The 19,668-nt window shown below is 35.9% G+C and overlaps 1 protein-coding gene across 1 annotated transcript in view; it reads left to right on the top strand.

Moving 5' to 3' along the window:
- Stacl (SH3 and cysteine-rich domain-containing protein) overlaps nucleotides 1–19,668 on the top strand; it is a 42,633-nt gene that overhangs the window by 8,591 nt on the left and 14,374 nt on the right. Inside the window, exons 2-5 of the mRNA XM_089598282.1 lie at nucleotides 7,924–8,177; nucleotides 8,480–8,875; nucleotides 10,195–10,451; nucleotides 12,890–13,001. Of these exons, the coding sequence (XP_089454408.1) occupies nucleotides 7,924–8,177; nucleotides 8,480–8,875; nucleotides 10,195–10,451; nucleotides 12,890–13,001 (1,019 nt within the window). The remainder of the gene's footprint in view (nucleotides 1–7,923; nucleotides 8,178–8,479; nucleotides 8,876–10,194; nucleotides 10,452–12,889; nucleotides 13,002–19,668) is intronic.

The raw sequence follows: 19,668 nt of genomic DNA, 5'->3' as shown, positions 1-19,668 counted from the left end.
GGCCACTAATAAAGAAACTTTCGGTTGATAAATTCATGACGAAAACGGATATTATTTTATTTACTAGTCGTTGTTGTAAAGAAAATTGCTTGAAAATTTAATATTAGTCTGTTCTGTTAGAAGTCCTTCATTTGATTGCTATGAAAACAAATTCAAACGTCTTACCATACGTACGTTACTTCGTTAAAATTTATCAACGAAAGTTTTTTTCATTATGACCAAGAAATAAGTTCATCAAGAGACTTGGGAGGTAATATAAAAAAGAAAGTTTTTTGTACACATTTCCTTAGGGAAACGAAATCTTAACAGGCTTTTAAACTTACAAACTTAAACAAAAATACAAAAAGTTTCTTTTTATTTTGTTTTTAAAAGTGGAATACATCATTTTTATTCACTTTAATTCAAAAAATTTTTTTCTAGACAAACGATCGGAAAGGACAAAGTTTGCTGTTGATAACTAAATGAATACTGATAACTTGCTGTTCAAACGATGATTATAAAAATTAATAATTTTGTCCTTAAAAAGCAAAATTTTATTGTTGATCTTAATTATTCTAATAACACAAGTACGTGGAAATCGGAAGTACAAAAACTTTAGCATAATGAAAAATAATCAGCATATAGTATTTTTATTTTTGTATACGCAACTTAAGGCAATTTTGAATAAAATTTATTCCATAAATAAACAAATATTTTTCAACGGCGTGTCTCAAGAGTCTTTTTAGACATAAAACATGGTTTTTTTTTTATTCCTGCAGTAGAAAATATATCTTCCTTGATTGAACTACCTTTCACAACCCAAATCTCTCGTAATTTTCAAGTTTTTGATGTTTTTCACGAAAACTGAAGGATATTTTTCGTTTGGAAGGAGAAAAAAAACTTTGTTCCGAAAATAAGATAATATTTGTTGGCGTAACTGAAATTGGCTTTTGTTTTGTGGAAACGAGTCAAGCACTTTTCAAAGTGGGGTTGGAAACGGAAAAAAGTCCATACGATGCCTCTGGGAGGATTTATTTGTGGACGGAAGGGATCAAGGTAAGGACAAGTTGTGTAAGATGCAACGACTTAGTGCCTGAGAAGCCGACTTTGAGGAGGAAAAAAGCATCCAAGAACTTTTGATTTACGAGAGACCGTGAAAAGGAGCTTTATGACTTTTTCAAACTTCAGGGGATGCTCAAGTTAGCTTTAATGACAAGTGGTATAAGCTGAGTTGTTGAATGTGGAATAAAAAATTTTCTCCCGGAATCATTTTCTAGAAGGATATGTATTATTGTTGATTGGCGCAAAAGAATGAGAACTGTAATGTTACGTAAGATTACCTTGATCAGATGCTCAATGATAATGTACAAAGTCTTACGATACTTCAAATAATCTTTGGTTCATCCATGCATGGTCGTTTATAACAACGTAATACACCATACTTAAAAATTTTAATTTGTTTAACATAAATATTTACTTTCTTAAATGTACCCTTGTAAGATCTTCTATGTATGTAGGTCATAATTTAAAATAAAAACTTTTAATGTAAAATCATTTTCTTTCTATAAAAATCGTAAGTCTGTCACATAAACATAAATAAAAAATATGTAACTTTGGTTTTTATTTTGTTAACTATAAAGTTGTCATGCATAAGTTACAGTTAAATTTGCTCTTGTAAGTATTCAGTGGAATTTAAACTTCATCATGTAACATTGTATTGTATTAATGGATGAAAATAACTGTTTTTTTAATGAATCATATAAAAACTAAATTTTTTTAATTCTGAATGTTCGCAAGACATTAATAGTACGTGAAAACTTCAAGTCAAAAAGTGCTGATCTTCATTTCTGTTGATTATAGCTAGTCGAGAGAGATTTTAGAGCCTATTTGCAGGCACGCACTGCTGTACATCCACACCTTGCACTTCTACTCCTCGTGGTCATGAGCCAAGCACGTTCTAGTTTTTTTTTCCATGTGCAGAAATAGAAATCTTACAGGTGGAATATGAAAGTGTTTTTTTCATACTGGTCGCGTGTATCAGTCATATTTGTCAGGTGTACCACAAGATGGCTTTTGTTATTCACGCAACCTTCCAAAGAAATAAAAAAAAAAAAAAAAAACTTTCCAGCAAGATCTAAAAATGACGATACTTTACTCCTGTTATTTGTAATGAATATAGCTAAAAAATTTTTTCCAAAAAATCATTTAATTTTTTTTTACATCTGTTATTCTTTACCACTGCATAAAAGAAACATCATTTGTTAATGTCACAAACGAGTTGTCAATCACTTCAAGTTTTTGATAATATTCCTAATTATGTTTTGTACCAGCAGTGATCGATAAAGCTCAGATAGTCGATCGAATTTCCATTCACTTCCTTGCAAATAACAGTACTGCACAACGGCTCCAGTGATTCGTAAAATACACAGACTTAAGTATATAATGGTGCCAAATTCTCATTTCCGGAGGGCTTCCGTTTGTCAAACTGAGAGACACGGAGCTGCCACGAGAATTAATTACCTTTCGTAAATACATAGGTACAAGTTGGCATCTTCCAGATAACCGGGGGAGCTTATCAAGTTACCGAACTTGTCAGCTGTCTCATCGAAATTTCCTCTCCTGGAAGTCCTGTTGTTTTCAGAGATTGGCGTGATGTACTTTTGCAATTGTAATACCTAGTGTACATTTGTATGTAACCTTTTTTTTACATTATTTCATGGTCAAATTTTTCTACAATAAAAAATCATCTACGTTTTAGCATCCACGGTTACTAAATCTTCTGTACTATTCACGTCACATGCTTACACATTGAAAGTCCAAGTAGATATGCTCCTATTTATATTTTAGAAAGACCCTTCTTTAGACTCCTCCACCGATTTTACTCTGCTGATTTGGTCTGAGCATACTTTAGTAACTTCCTTGTTTATACTTGCAACAATAAAGCTGTTTTTTTATGTCAGATATTAATTTTAATGGGACAAATACCTCAACCACTCAAATTTCATACTTTAAATTATTTAGTGTCTTTTTGCTTAGAATTTCATCTAATGCCCTAGTGAACATATAAGGACCATAAAAAGTAATAGTATTTGTTTTTTTATAATATATTTATTAATTTACATTAACGTAAAAAGTCATTTAGAAATAAATTTAGATAATGTTGAAGTTATCAAATTACGATGAATAATATCGATAACTGGTAAATGTTGTCATGTCGCAAAATCACTCGCGTATAAAGGATGAATCATACCATTTCGGCATTCGACGATTGTTCGTACTCTAAACTACTGTTACACGAATCTATAGATTGTTGTGTCGTTCTAGATTCTCCGATCATCTACATTGTTATAAACCATACTAGTGTTACTATTGGTACTATTATCATCTAAATTATCATTAACGTTGCTATAGTAATTATCATTGTAATACTTATAATAATGGTAACCATTACTGAGTAGTGCAAAGAATTAAACTACTTCCACGATTTAATAAATCCGATGTTTTATTGAAATAGTTTCATTATTTTGCAGAGTTGACAATTGAGTATGAAAAAGAAATTTCATGTCAAAAAGATCCGTTCTCACTATCTCTGCTCTATTCCATCGAAAACAGTCCACACAAAGTATTGTAAAAACTATGTGCTACATCATTTTCCCAAAATTGAAAATAACGAGGAATATTATACTGGATGTTCAGCTCGTCGCAAGACCGCCTCTTTCCCGTTCATCGATTTTATCTTGATCTCCCTGTTGTACCACACCACATTTATCAACATAATTAATATTCTCCCCTGTTTGCCGGGGAAATTTCGAGGTCTCGAGCAAGTGTGTACACAGCGACACGCACCTAGTTGACATCGATTCGCCCGGAGCTTCATCAAAAAGGAAAAAAAAAAAGGGGGCACAGAACCGATCGCATCCACCCGCGAGGATACAGGCACTTGACATTCTGGAATCCACGCTCGTGTCGTTGAAAAGCGCTTAGCCGAACAAACGAAGGGGGTCGCAGGCGTGACGAATGAGTCCTACGCGCGGCACATGGTGTGATGTGTAGACGCTTCCGGGGGAGGAGATATTATACAGCCTACGCGCAATACGCTCTCGTCATAGTTTTCCCGTATATGATTAACCTTTGAAATGTCCACCCATAAAAGTATTTCCCCAACCCTTACACTAGCATGAATAATTCAGGGGCTGGTTCACGGAAAATCTGTTGGAGAGGAGGGGATTAGGCGCGATAATGCATGGGTATATCCCGGTCACGCTAGATTTCGAGCCTCGGCTCTTTGGTTAATTGACACGCGTGATTCCGTGAATAAACAAACCGGGATTATACCTGCTTAGCACGAGATGAGTTTCTTTCACCGGCCATGATTTACGGCTCATTGTAGTCAATTAGAAGGAGTGTGCTGTGTCTGGGTGAACCCGAAATTTCGTATCTTCGTGCGACGGCCTTATTTCGGATGGCAGTATATAGAGGGGCATAAATATATACCCGTCCATTATACTTATTAGGGCCATAGAGTGTTTGTTCGCTGTTGCTTTCGCGAAATTAATCTAATAGAGTGATGATGGTAATACGAGGGGTGCCAACTGTCGCAATGTTTGCAGATACATCAATTATTATCTACGTGCGCATACTTAAGATTTTTTTCTGTTCAAACAGTACACGGGAATCAATATTTCGGATATAAATTGGATGTTTGGTGGAAATTGTGAGTACAGCCTTTCTGACATTCCTTTTTTGAGCTCAAATTATGAATATGCGTCTCACGAATGAATTCTCATCGAGTGTTACGTAAATACGATAAAACGTTGTTTAATACATTACTTACAAATTGATCAGTCGGTAACGAAACAAGGATATTACATCACGGATTCGATGAATAGACGTGGATTATGGAGTTTCCGATAGCAGATATTATTTTTATGGATGCGTATCCGAATCCTCCGAAGCTATTGACCCCGCTGTTACTGGTGATCTTGTATTACAGCGCATACGTACAAATGTTTGTTATCAGTTAAATATTCACTCCGAAAATCAGTGGTTATTTACTCACGTTAGATTACGAATATGCAAAAATTATTCTTCTGCTCTACATTTTTTATGAATTCCAAAAAGTCTCAAATACTGCAATATTATAACTCTGGTCGATACGTAAATGCAATAAAATTACCTAACTGAAAGAAGGAATACAGTTTATTCAAAGCAACTTGTGCGCACATGGTTTTTTTTTTCGTTCATCTTATAGAACATAGAGAAAAAAAAAAAAAAAAAAAGATGAAACAAGAATGAAGGTCAGTGGAGCGCAATTTGTAAGGTATTAGCTCGTGAAAACATTGTGAAACAAGCACTAGCAGTCTAGGCATAGACAGAAATAGCAGCAGGCGATGACGGCTCATTATAGGAGAGGAGGGGCTTTTGAGCTTACAATTATTAGGTTCCTGTGACGAACGAGTAACGGGGCTGTGACGACAATCTCTGCGCAGCGTCGATTAGCAAATAGATTAAAGCAAGGCGTGATCCAGCTCTTGGGTCTGTTGTAGGTATCCAAGCAAAAGAATGGGTACAAGTTTTCCGATCATCGAGAAGGCTTATTTTCAATCATGTCAGTGTTTTACTTGACCTCAACGGTTTATTGAATGTCATTCTGTTAGTTGGCAATCAAATTGGTTTCAACGATTTATTCAATTATTTTTTGAGAGCATTAAGAGATGGCAATATGAGGCAAAAGCATTTGTTAAAAATTTAATTCACTTGATTTTCATACATGTGACGATTGAACACAGGCAGATGTGTAGATGTTTTTCTTATCTTCGATTTTTGTTTGATACTTTACGCCTGTACGCATTCAACATACCGAACTGTTTTATATTAGACGTAATCTAGAAATAAATGATAAAAATGAGGGTTATTGTACCTATAACATTATTTGTCTGTTGCACACAAGTGTTCCTTTTTGAGTATATTGAAAAAAATGTTACAAGGTGTAGGTACAGGTTACCGATATGACTTGGTTCGAAAGAAGTATTTTCTTTATGTAACTCATGAAAGGTGCAACTTTTAGATTAGAAATTATACAAAATATTAAAGTTTTTTAATCGTTAAAAAATTTCCATTGACCAGTTCTATGTTCCCGGGTGGTATTAAAAAGTAATTGTTCGCTTCGACGCAGTTGTTGTATTCTGATATTATTGATAAAACTCGTGACGGCCAATTGTGTTCTTTGTCACGACACACCATCGACCCATTTTGAGTGCACATAGTTATACGTAAATCTGCAAGGCAAAAAGGACGGAAGCTTTGGGTTCGAAAACAAGGTTGTCTCCGAGTGGCAGTCTTTTGGACGTGTGCCGCGACGTTGTGTCGCGCCAAAACGCTCGACATTGTACAATCACAGGGGGGATTGGATTTTTTCGCGTGGCTCCGGCTGGGTGTCATATTTCAAACCTTCATGGAAAGTGGAAGTACTGTTATATTCGTCGTGAGAGAATATCTGGGTATCTGGATTGCCGAGATGAACTGCACATGAGAAAAAATGGCAGAGAAAGAGAGATATAAATCCACACTTTTGGCGATTAAATGAGTTCCCAGGACTTATTTTTTAGAGCGTTTCATGCATTGTTTGATTAAGGAAATATTTCATTTTTAATAGATCGATTCAGATTTTTTACTTTGTTTTCTTCGATAATATGCTTTTTTTCTGAAACGTGATCCTCTGCTTTATTTTAAATTATTCATAGTATGACATGCACAGTAATTTTATGCATGAGCCAGTACATAGATAGTAAAAACTAATCCAATCGAAAAAATGTTGAGTTCAGTGACAGATTAAAATTTTTTAATCTAGAAAATCTCATTTAGAAAAGTTGAGATCATAAAAAGTACGACGGCAAGAAAAGGAGTTGAAAAATATTTGTTATTTTACTTCACATTGATACGTTAATTTAACTGAATCTCTGAAGATACAATTGTTTAAATAATAAAAAGTTGGAGGGGCAATTTTTTAGCATTAATTAATTAAAAAGTTATGATTGATTTGGTTACATTGAAAATATTCAAGTATCAGAAAAAATTTTCATGAGCTGAAAGTTAATAATTTTCAAACCATCATTCAACCACGCTTTAAACTAAAAAGTATACAAAAAAGAATTAAAAGATAATTTATTTATCAGTATACTAAAAAGTAGACACAAACTTTTCCATCATAAGTATGATTGATAAAAACTATTGGTTTCCAGCATTTACCATAACTCATTAGAGATTTCTTGCATAAGCTTTTATCAATCATGCGTAAGATAAAAATTGATTTTAACTATTTAATTTGTTTATAAAATGTTCTTAAAATTTTTGTACTCTCTTTGCTTAAATTGTTCAATTATAATGTTTATTGGTAGTTAAACTAATCGGTTCACACTACAATTAACTTCTTACACACGAATTCATTGTTTAAGTAGATACAGGCAAGTAAGGTAAGACGAGAGCCATCGATGGGTGCATAGAGAAACGCAAGTGATCCAATTTGATCTATTTTTAAAATGGAATGTCTATTTGCCAAAAGTAAATAAAAAAAAGCAATGAAGTCTAATACGCTTATACCGCATTGTCCGAAAAACGTTGTTTTAGCTAATCAAGAAATAAGTTTTCAATATCGTTTACAAGATTACATTCATCCTGCTACGAATAAAAAGACAGAACGAGTTAAATAAAAATGTGTGGCTAACAGTCTTTGCAAGATTTTTTCGATAAAATCACATAAAACGTTCGCATGTAGCCAAATCAAGTCAATATGTTCAAAGCTCCAGTACTTAATAAAGTCTTACCTCAAACTACAAAATGTTTCTCGATATCCGGCTCGAATAACCTGAGCACACACGGTTATCTTTGATACGTCATTACCACTAGATGTAAGTAAAAAAAATAAAATTTTACTAATTGTTCCAGTGTCGGAGTTCTCCCAGGCACTGGGAGGAGCAATGGAATGCCATGGCCAGAACATCATCCATCTGGTCGACGACTTTCGAAACCGCACCGCAGAGTCACGGGGTGATGCGAGCAGCATGCGCCGCGTCTGGGACAGTCTTTTACGGCAGGTTGAGGCGGACGCAAGTGCCCATCTCGACTTTGCCGCTATGCTGCAGCAGGTGTCGAGACCCGTGCTCGAGGGCTGCTTCCATCGCAAGGTGCAACACAGAAAGGTAATGACGTTCTTGAATTTCAGACTACACATTGCGTGTTGGAACAATGAATCTCAAATTATTGATACCTTATTTACTGTCTTGATGTATATGCGTCCTTGCAGCAGTATCGTTAAACTGATACATTTACACTACTTTATCTCTCTTACCTGTGCCTCTTATCATGATATTTAACCAGTTGAAATTTCACTCTTACGTATACTTATAAACTAGTTTTTCATATCGTCGTATAGTCGTCGCGTATCAGCAAAAAAAACTTGATTCCTTGAAAATAGCAAGACCCACGTCTCGGTTGCCAACAGGTGTTCACGCATCGCGAGTCCTACGAGCAGTTGATGGCCAAGACGGAAGAAAAGCTGCAGCGCGCCCGAGCGGAGTACAAGCGAGCATACGGCGCGTTACTCGGTACGCCCGAGCCGAGCCAGGACTCGGAGCTGAAGCGCGCCTACCTCGAGGCCCACAACGCTTACGTGCTCCAGTTGCGCGCGACCAACGCCATGGTCGATTTCTACCAGATCCAGTGTCTGCCCAGCCTCCTCGGCGAGATCGGAGAAATCTACGAAGAGCTGTGCAGCCTTGCCTGCGGCTGCATCTCCGGGGTGTCCGATGCGGCGAACGACAGGATCATCGAGCAATCCAAGCGGTACCAGGCCCTAGGCAAGGAGGTCAAGACTGTCAATGCCCAGTTGGATCTGCAGGTAATCGAGTCATCCTCCCCCCTTCCCGTACACGCTCCGCTACTCCGGAATCCAAGAGATACAGGCGCACCCCTATTGCTTACCTACGATATAGCCTGCACGGACAATGTGTATACTGTGCGCGCTCCAGTGCATCCAAATTCACTGTCGAGATATACCTAAATACACAGTACGATGCACACGAGCAAGGGGTATTTTTCACGCGACACTGACGTTCAAACAGTTCGTATATCCGGTATATTGTTATCGTGCACAGTTGGTTTATCCAACACCCGATTGTGTCACCTACATGTAGTGCATACTGCAACTCATTGTTTATAAATGTTTGTAGTCCTGAGCTCCAGAATTGAAAAACTTTGTCTCATAGGGTGCAACCGTAAGTGGAACATTTACTTATAATATATTCTGTGTACCTTCAGGAGTAAAAGGTTCTAAATGCAAAAATAGCACAGTTTTTTCAATCATATTTTCTGGGCAAAAATCGAGGGAAAAGCTTAGCAGTGTTTTCTTTTTTTTTTATGTATCGACTATTTTCGGTAAATTAAAAAGTAGAAAAGTTCAAAGGAACGATATGGTTCAGCAATTTCAGTTTTAAAAAATTGTAATCAGTTTAAGGTACAGTATACATGTTTTCTGCTTTAAAAAAATTGAAAGATTTTTAACAAAATTAAAATTATTAGCAAAAATACCGAAAAAACTCAAAAACAGCCCGACAAGATTGAGAAAAAATATGTAATAATCTATTTATTCAATGTTTACGGATTTCCTCGTATTCCTAGAGACATGCGAAGTATGAAATTCTCCGTCCCAAAGGTATTCGGAAAAAAGTCTCATTGAATTTCGAAAAAAACTGTAATGAAATTTTTCGTTAGACATTCTTTATTATATGTAACAAAGTTCTTGTGCTTTCCAAATGCTAACTACAAAAACAAGATCTCATAAAATGCAATGAAACAAAGGTTCAGTATATATACCTATAATACAGATAAAACTCGATATGACGCAACATTGAGCCCTCTTCGTTATTCAATCGTTTGACAAAGAGTATTTCCCATCGACATCCCTACCCCAACTCCAAAGAACTCGAGTTGATGTTTCAGAATCCACCCTCACCCATATCGTCCATTCACACCCAATAACCCCTCGTCCACGTACATATACGAAGCACCTCTAAAGTCCAACATGCACCCCCTGGCCTATCTAATGTTGTACATCTCCATTCTCCTCGCTGATCATCCCCTCTACACACCGACAACGTGGTTCAAGAGCCACGCGCTCCCACGCGCACGTCTACACACACGAACCAAAATTGTCGACAGATTCTATCGCGCAGCTTGTCCACGGTCGCGCAGCCGCGCAAGCCGGCCCGTCGGCTGTTCGTGCCGCCCTCGCCACCTGAACAGGCGAGCTCCGATCGCATCAATAGTGTGCCCGCGCTCAGGGATGAGCTCGTGCCCACGGGTGGCAACGGTTTGTCGATGATCGAGGAGGACCTGAGGATCGAGGCCGACCGGTTCGTCAACGACGTCAATCGACTGCAGGATGCGCTCGACGCTCTCAACCGCATGCAACGCAAGTGAGTGGCTTTCAGTCTTTTTTTTCCTTTTTTTTTTTTTTTTTTTTTTCATTGAGGTCTTTGAGTTGACTTTTCAATGCTTTTTTTACCGATTTCCTTCGACTAATGTCGGTTTTTTTTATTTTTTTTTTATCTTTTGTTTTGTTGATACCCAAATGGACAAGCTTACGCTTGAATCCACAGACCAATTTATCAAATCCGATTGATCGGCTTTTGCTGTAAATTCAAGGCAGATATTAGTGACAAAAAATTTTTTAAATATCCGTAGTTTAACCATCCTAATGTTGAATTGGCATTTGGAAATTGTTCGTTTATAAAGTTGGAATACTTGAACTTTTTATTGCACTTGGCTTCAATCGAGTTATACGTATTGCTCAGAAAAATTAATAATCCTAAAGTGACAATGAAATTTAAGGAATGAGAGTACACATAGATCGCAAACTTGCCAATCACTAGTGCCCTGTTTAGAAGTTCCTTTACATTTATTGATTCTTTATAAATACCATTGTTAAACTACTAGTAATTTCAAAATTTTTGGACAATCTTTTATTATGAACGAAAAAAGATGTCTACGTATTCTAAAAATTTAATCTGTAAAATGATTACTCATTATGTAGGTATACAAATTTTTTACTGAAAAATCATTGGAATTAATTCGCTTCACTGAATCTTGAGTGAACTTTCACTGACCCAACAATTAAATCTAGATTTCTTTCTGAATTCTTGAGAGACTATTTACTACTTCTTTGCATCAAACGGCTGTATTTTAAATTACAAAAGTACCCAACCACCAACTTGAATTTGAAAATTTTTTTGCCAGAAAATCAACTTCAAAGGCATCGATTACCAATAGTTTCTTTTGGTTCAAAGCTTTGCCCACATCCTCGCAATTCTCTATTCATACCTATGCACTTAAACGCGTTTATCCAAACAGAAAAAGAAAAAAAAAAAAAAAAAAAGCGTAAAAATCGTGCCAAATATTCTTGAAATGATTTTAGTTATCGTTTTACCGTTCACTAGGTCAATTCTTTGAAATATCATCTGGAACGCGATACATTTTATTTTACGCAAAATAAAAAAATAAATCGACAGCGTGTAATATAATGACATATTACACAAGAAAATTTTATGTGCATTCGTAATATCTAGAATATTATAGTCTCTTATTTACGCTGCTTCATTCAAGACTCTAAAAAATATTTTCCAACAAACAACACGCAAGGGTGCCCTGAGGAAAATCCAGCGCAGCAGCTTTTTTTCACCCAAAATCCCTTACCCAATTTTTCCGTTCCCACATCCAAAAAAAAAAAAAAAAAACTATCAGCCAAGGCACAAAGCCGATGCAAATTCCAAGTCCAAAATAAATTCACGATAGAACGGCTGACTAGGAAATCTCTCCGAGCCCCTGTGCCGAGAAAATCTATGCAACGTCACGCACTTCCCTTTTGGGTAGGGGGAAAAAAAATCGAGCCTACCGGAGCTCGAGCGCGAGGCACAAAGAAGCTTTTATCGGCGCCCGCACGATGTGTTGTTGTTGTTGTTGCGTTTAAGAAAGGAAAAAAAATGAAAAAGGAAAACTGGGGATGAAAGCAGGTGAAAAACCAATATGCAAATGGAAACGCCTCGAAAACATATAATACTCGTACTGTGGCTGACCTACATTGATTCGCGGTCCAGTCTACGGGAGATACCTTACCTTTTTGTACGTCATACCACTTTGGAAGAGCGATAAGTCGCACCGAGAGGCAAAGCTGGATCGCGAGCAGGATATTAGGGGAATTACCTGGGGAGGGTCTTGTGTCGTGGAGTAATAAATGCGGTCTTTGACGGATTTTTGACGTCGTGGTCATGCAAAACATCGAGTTATCTTGCTTTGCATTCGAGGAAGAAGATATGGAGGTCTCTTGTGAATTATGCAGTTTTTGATACATCCCCAGTTATTTTTTCGTTGGAAATTGAGATGTATTGTTTTGGTGGTGTATTGATCCTTCTTTATTTTACAAGGCTACGGTAGTACCGTGAAAAATCTTGTGAAAAAAAAAATAACGCTGTATTTACGTCCATGTTATATGCAAATTAAATTGTGCGAAAATCTTGTTCAAAGCTCGATGCATACGCCACAACATAAAAATTCACGATTTTGCGTAGGGCGTGTTTGTACGGTTCCAGAAATTTGTTGAAAATCAAACATTTCCACGAAAATTTCAGAGTATAGAAATTCTGCGAAATTCAGTCTGTGTAAACTGCGAGCTGGTAGGTTTGGAAAAAAATGACATGGAAAACATTCATACATAAGATGGAAAATTTTCTGTTTGTATTTTCTATCGAAATAAACTGAAAATATTTTGCGTTATGTTGTGTAAAAAAAGCCAATAAAATAACTAGTTGACACTATTACATGAAATATATTTCTTTTTTTTTTCATGTTTCGATTGCAGAAGTGTTGAAGGTAATCTTCACACAAAGGTTGCCGAGTTACAAGAAGAAATTTCAATAAAACGTTACGATCTGGGAGTTGCGCAATTACATTTGGCTGCTGTACAAGCTCAGGTGAGTTTTTATTATTATTTTTTTTTTTCTATTTATAAACATGCGTATTTTTATTCTATTTTATTTATCTTTATGGTTGATTGATTTACGTATGAATCAAATCCCGCCAAGTATAGCTTAGTTGTTGAACTCGTCAAGAATATTTGTTATGTAAATTATTAAACTAAAAATACAAGCACGCAATTCAATAAAAAAAATTCTTTTTAATGGCTAAATAACAAGTAGTAGGTACTGTATCTGAGTCTAAAGTATTAAATTCAAATACTGAATTATACATCAATTGTTTTAATCCGATAAAACTGTCTTCGATGATTTATAGAACATTTTTATTTAATAAATTTTTTAATTTATTTTTAGATCTAATATCATAACTGAACTATTTTTTCACACCTTTTCTTACGTGAATAACGAGAATGTAAAAAAAATATTTCTCAAGGGAGTTGGCAAAACTGTAGTATTCAATTTGAATTTCAAAACCTTGGATGCTGTGACACGTATCTAAGGCTTCTACAAATTATGCATGAACATTTTCATCGAGACATAAGATATCTCATGAATTCTATTTTTGTCGCTTGATCATAAAATCTAATACTTTTTTTCTTAATCTCATGATTATATAAGCAGGTTTTCTTAGTTCAAAGCTAAAAAATGAAAAAATTCCTTAAAATGTCCAAAAAGTTTGTAAAAAAAAAAACTAGTTGATAGTCGAAATCAATTTAATTTATTATCAGACTGACAGCATTGGTATTCATGAAGAAAATTTTTTGATTTTCAAAGAATAAAGCTTTTCTCGTAGGGCATTCAATCTATGAACGTAAATCAGCTTTATTTGGAAAAGGAAGAAAAAATAAAATCTTGTAAATCTCTTGATCACGTTTCAATGCAAACCAAGTTATTACAAGCAGAAGGTGCAGTAATGCATTTTTAATATCTTATTTCCTTCTGACACGGCGAACTCTATAAATAATATCCAATTTATATACACAAGAAAATAGACGTACATAAATACAAATCCACTGAACGGAATCGTCCCTGTGACACAGTAACTCGTTTTATCTTTGATCTTATATATGACGCGTCCATACGCTTTCGACGCGAGACTTCAGTCAGTTGTATCCCAGTGGAAAGGGTAATTACTTTCGAAGGGTGAAATAATTTTAACAACACAGGAGTTCAGGTGTCCCTATAGTCTTTTCCCTTAGCTTACTGCTGATCGGATACCTAAACGTGAAGCCCCATCAAGCCTCGCGATCGGGCACGCCTCTCTCTCGTTATACACCTCTTCGTTCTCCCACAGCTTACAGTAAAGCTCTATTTATGTTGTCATTTGCTGGAGAACGCGTTGTGCCTAATTATAGCGCGACACCATCCAAGTATCTCACTTCTTGTTCGGAGCTTTGTTCAAACATCCAAATGAATATTTTGCAGCTCATCGCTTTTTCAACGTTTACGAAATGAACAAAAGTAATGTCAAGTAAAGCTGTGATAATGTTGCAACGTCTTAAAAACTGGGTTGCAGTGAGTTTAACACTGTTGCTTTTGTGCTGTACACAAATATTACAGAAATTAATGCGAGGAAACCTAATTTTGTGGGACTGATGCTTTATTGTAGCAACATTTCAAAAACAAACAAATGTTACTTGAATATTGTATCGTTGCTTTCTCGCGATGTAGCAATTTTACACAAACGAACGTGAGGAACTTTTGATACGTGCGGTTGCGCTTTAAAATTTAATTTTGCAGCAACGAGTAGCATCCCAATGTAGGTATTTTATTTTAAAGTAAGCAGTGACACGAAGAACAACTCACGGGAATTTTCACTGTTAAAGCAATAGTAAAGTTAGAACCGGCTCATTTTGTTCATCAAGAACAATTTCGACCGTAGCATCACGGGTATTTTTCGGTAGAGTAAATTTTGTTTTAATTAACTACACTTTTGACTGTGAAACTATGTCAACTTCTACTCTGGTGGAGGAGAAAGATCACGTCGATGGAAGTTGATAATACAGAAATGAGCATTTTCGAATAAAAATTTGGTGTTGAAACAAATGAGTTTGAGATAGTTGCACTGTAGAATACGAAATAGGGCTGTTTGCACAAAGAGATAGTGTACATGTGTAACATCTCTATAATTTGTCATTGACAAAGCCATGCTTCGGGACACGATTAGGTGCATTGATGGCGAGGCTGATCTATTTTGACATATAGAAGACCACCCAGCAACCCTGGAATTATTCCCTCTCCCCATCGATGTCTAGTCAGTGTTATACTGCGTAGCGAATCTTGAAACAAGTGTTTAACTGAGTCTTGAACTGAGTCTTAAGTGACCTTCAATAGTGACAAGTCCCAAAATAAGTTTGTAACCAAATTTTTGTGAGAGTCTAAATACGAATTTTGGATCAAACAGCTTTCAAACGTGTTTTAAAAACTAGTCTCAAAACAATTACTAAAATAAATCAGCCAAGTGCGAGCTACGTATGTATTAAATACTGTTACGTGCGTACACCCAGTACCAACAAAACGTATCGATTAAGTATCACTCGAATACATAATAATTCGCTGCTGAATGCATATTCAATGTTTGTGGTAAACCATAATCAGCACCTATATAATACACCTATGTCTTCTGACTGCCGTCGATAAGCAACGATTAACCTTATTTTAGAATCACATAATCAGTAGTTTATTGTTGACTGAGTATATTCCGCATGATGAACCATCAGATATTGCGTCAAAGTCAATATTGATTATCTGTAATCTGGGATACTGCTTGTGGAGTGCGAAGAGCAACAAAGACAACTAATGTGAGGTCGCCTTGCATCTAAAGTTGAATTGACGTTTTCATTTGACTTGACTGAAATAATTTTTGGGAATGAAATTTTGTAAAAGTTTATTACTTAAATACTATATATTAAATCATAGTGAGACTCCTGCTGTTTGATAATATTAACCTTGTTTTAAATTAAATTTTTTTTAAATTAATAACTAGACAATTCTACAATTCAATTTGTTTACAAACAGTAATACACACAATTAATTAGAAATAAATAACTGAATGTGTAGGAAATTAATTCTAATTTAAAAGAGAAATAGTTGTACCTGTATATTATTCCCGAAATTGAGGGAAATTAATCTAAAACATAAAGACATTGATCAGCCTTAGTCACCAGAATTGTTCAATCCCAGAAATTACGTTATTGTATGCACAATAATCGACCACATAGAGATGCTCTAATCCACATATAGACGTCAAGAGATGTCATATGTATGCAAATTAACACATAATGGGCAATTCATCTAATACATTATAGCCTTAATGTGTATGAATCTTGTTTCTGACTGTTCAGTGTTATTTTGAAGCAATCAGAAGTACATACATATAGCCAATTTAAACTCACTCCAAAATTTCTACGAATTGGAGAATACACTTACTAGTTTTCGTACCTGGTAGCGTATTGTTGCCTGGGTAAATGCCTGGCCCGAGGAACTCTTTGTGCTCGTCCAAAGAAAAAGACGCCAAAACCAGGAGAATTATTTTCCTTTTCGTATAACTAATGCAATGTACAATACACGTAGAATCTTTATTAGTAATATTTCAAACAAATGGAAACAAATTTTGGTCAAAAGTAACGCAAATGAAATGAAAATGACCAACGATGGCCATCACTATTAGGGTGGAAAAGTACCATTGTCTGTCTATGAGGGCAAAGTGCAGCCATGCATAGACTGTACCCCCATGATAAGGAATAAAATAATAGCTTTCGCGCCTTGTGGCACCTACTGTCTGAGCAAGTACCAGGCGCGAGGAACCCCTTGTGCTTGTCCTAGTTGGATGGATACCAGGTGCGAACCGTATTTTTTCTTACCAAGGATACAATAAACGTCCAAACATGAAAAAAAAATCGCTCGAAATGAAAAAATTCCTGTGTTTTTTTTTTTTAGACAATTTTTGTACTAATTAATAAGGTTACATACTTGTTCCAATAAATTTACTATAAGTGGTTAAAAAAATTCACCACAAATTTTGCAGAAGTTCATAAGCTGACAAAAAAGAAAAAAAAATTGCATTGCATAGTAAGTTTTACAAAGCTAAACACGATGAATGGTTATTCTCAACGAACCATCTTATCGAGCAGTTATTCACGAGCTCACAATTCTAAATTTTATATCATCGATCCAAGGAGAAAAAAAAAAAAAAGTTGATCACAACAAAAAGTCGCGATAAATCGTTGCAATCGCTTACCGATCCGCCCACCCCCCAATAACCCAAAAATCAATTTACCACCCCTGCGATCGACTTATCTCGCTACTTCTAAGGAAATTCCTCACACCCGATTCAAAAGGTAAAGTTACACCTACGCCCACCCAACCCCGCAAAATAACATCAACAACGACCGCGAGAAGCGCATGCGCTTGCACATGCACCTGCAAGCAGCCCCTGTTTTCCGCAGTCCTACGAATTAAAAAAGCCCCCTTCGTACACCTCATATTCTGCTCGTACACCGCAAGATGCACTTGACCCCTGAATCTCCTTCCCCTCGATCAGTTAAGACCCCTTCGGCAGTGTTTCAAATTAGAGGAGAAATAGATGACGACAAGCTTTGACAATTAACGCCATCAGGAACGGCGCGAGGGTATTTGTTCAAATTACCAAACGCGAGAGGGAGGTGGAGGATCTCGAGGTGGGCAGATAAATATAAACGGGCCACTTGTAAATGCAACGGAGGGGCGAAACGTCAGGTGAGCCAAGGGGGAAGGAGAACGGGATGGGTGTGTGTATTATATATGGTCACGTGCGCGGGGTAGGAACATGCGCCCTTGCAACTGGGTCAGATGAGAGCGGCCGAACGGGTTAGCGAGAGAGAGAGAGAGAGAGAGAGGGTGCATAGAGAAAATCCATCCTGTGGACGGAGCAGGCCAACCCTAGTTGGGACGCAAAGCTCGCTGAGAGATAAAGTGCACCGGAGCATACTTCAGCTGGCAACATGGGCTGGACGTCTATTCGCGGCCGCGTAGTTAGTATTTTCCTTGTTTTTAATACCATCACCATAGTCATTGTCATCTTTGAATGTTTTTCCACGATTTATCCTTGCATCCTGTGTTCGTATACGACTGTTGCGACTAGCATGTGGGGCTCGGAAAACGCGTTCACGTGGGAAAGGAGGGGGGGGGAGGGATACTGCTGCAGTTGCATGTAACAAAGTTTGGGTTGAGGTTAGAGGGATATAATGAGGGATCCACAAGTACGGGGCAAGGACGAGCGAGCAATGGTTTTCTTGGCTCGCATGTCCGATCAATTATGCACGGGGAACGGAGACTTTTTGCGCTTTAACGTTTAGACGATGTGCTCTTGCGTATGAAAAATTGTCCTACGCGTGCAGTGGTTTCGTAAAGTAGAACAATCTTAATTTTTAAGAGTATGAAAGATTTTTCGATAGCAGGGAAGAATTTTGTAAAGATTATTAAAAAAAGTCATTCGATGCCATTGAGTGAGTTGAAAATAAATATGTTGCTATGAACCGAGCAATGTATTGTTTCATGAGGTGGCTCGATTCCAATCGTTGAAATAAAACGAATTATATAACCACGTGACGCAAGTGGTTACATCCGTACTAATTGATGCTTTTAGCTTGATAATATTTATACTTTTATAATGAGGAAAAATAATATCTTACGTTAAATTGAAAAACACACCCACGTACACACTTACGCTTTAAATTGATAAATTCAGTAAAATATCAATGTTGCTTCATTGGTATAATTAATATCGTTTGTTCTACAACAAATAACTACGATTTTTTATTACTCACCTTAAATCATAATTCCATAAGAATGCAATAAAATTTTTAGCGAACATTTTCTCAAATTGCACATTAATATAAGTATTCATGTCAATACGATTTTTTATTTCTTTCGAGTTTATTTTTTTCCAATTTTTCGTTTTTTTGCGATGATTCAAGTGAGTATAAAAAAAACATTTACTGGAAATTTAGACGAAATATTTTTTTTACAAAAATTAAACGTGTTTGGAGCCTGTTTCAATAGCTTAACAATTTTGTAAGATATTTCTTGCATTTGTCATATCGTGTACACCGTATGTGTATTAGAGCGGATATTGATTGCTATTTAAAAAAAAACCATATTTTTTTTACTTTAGCTGCGTGAAAATAACTTTTTGTATGAAAAAAAACTAATACGAAGACATTTATTTAAGCATTTAGATCTTTTTCGATGCTTTTTCTAATGATGTGAAAAAAATACTTATATTTATACTGAAATAGCTTAAAAATCTATTTTTATAAAATTATTGTGTAACTTAATAAATCGAATTTTGTATTTTGTTTTTTTAAAGTATGTTTATCTATTTATGTTTGTATGTACAAATGCTTGCTCTAATTTTTTATATCGTAGCACTAAAGAATAAAAAATGCATTATATTTCCGTATACATAAGAAAAAATAAGTGTGTGTATAATTTCTTGTTACCATTATTTGGATATCTTGATTAGGCACATTTCTAATAAAACATGAATTTAATAGAACATTTTCTGATACCCCTGGGTTATAATAGACTTATTGTTTTTTCTTCCTGATGGAAAGTTGTTTATAATTTTTGTATGACTGGCATTAATTCGACAATAAAAAAATAAAAAAATATGAATTGAAAA

The sequence above is a fragment of the Copidosoma floridanum genome, unplaced genomic scaffold (genome assembly GCF_036245765.1).
Source record: "Copidosoma floridanum isolate Cflo_tuat_1 unplaced genomic scaffold, Cflo_Japanese_pri ptg000006l, whole genome shotgun sequence".
NCBI classification, from domain to species: Eukaryota; Metazoa; Arthropoda; class Insecta; order Hymenoptera; family Encyrtidae; genus Copidosoma; species Copidosoma floridanum.
The sequence above is the reverse complement of the archived record's forward strand: the minus strand, read 5'-3'. Positions and strand labels throughout refer to the sequence as shown.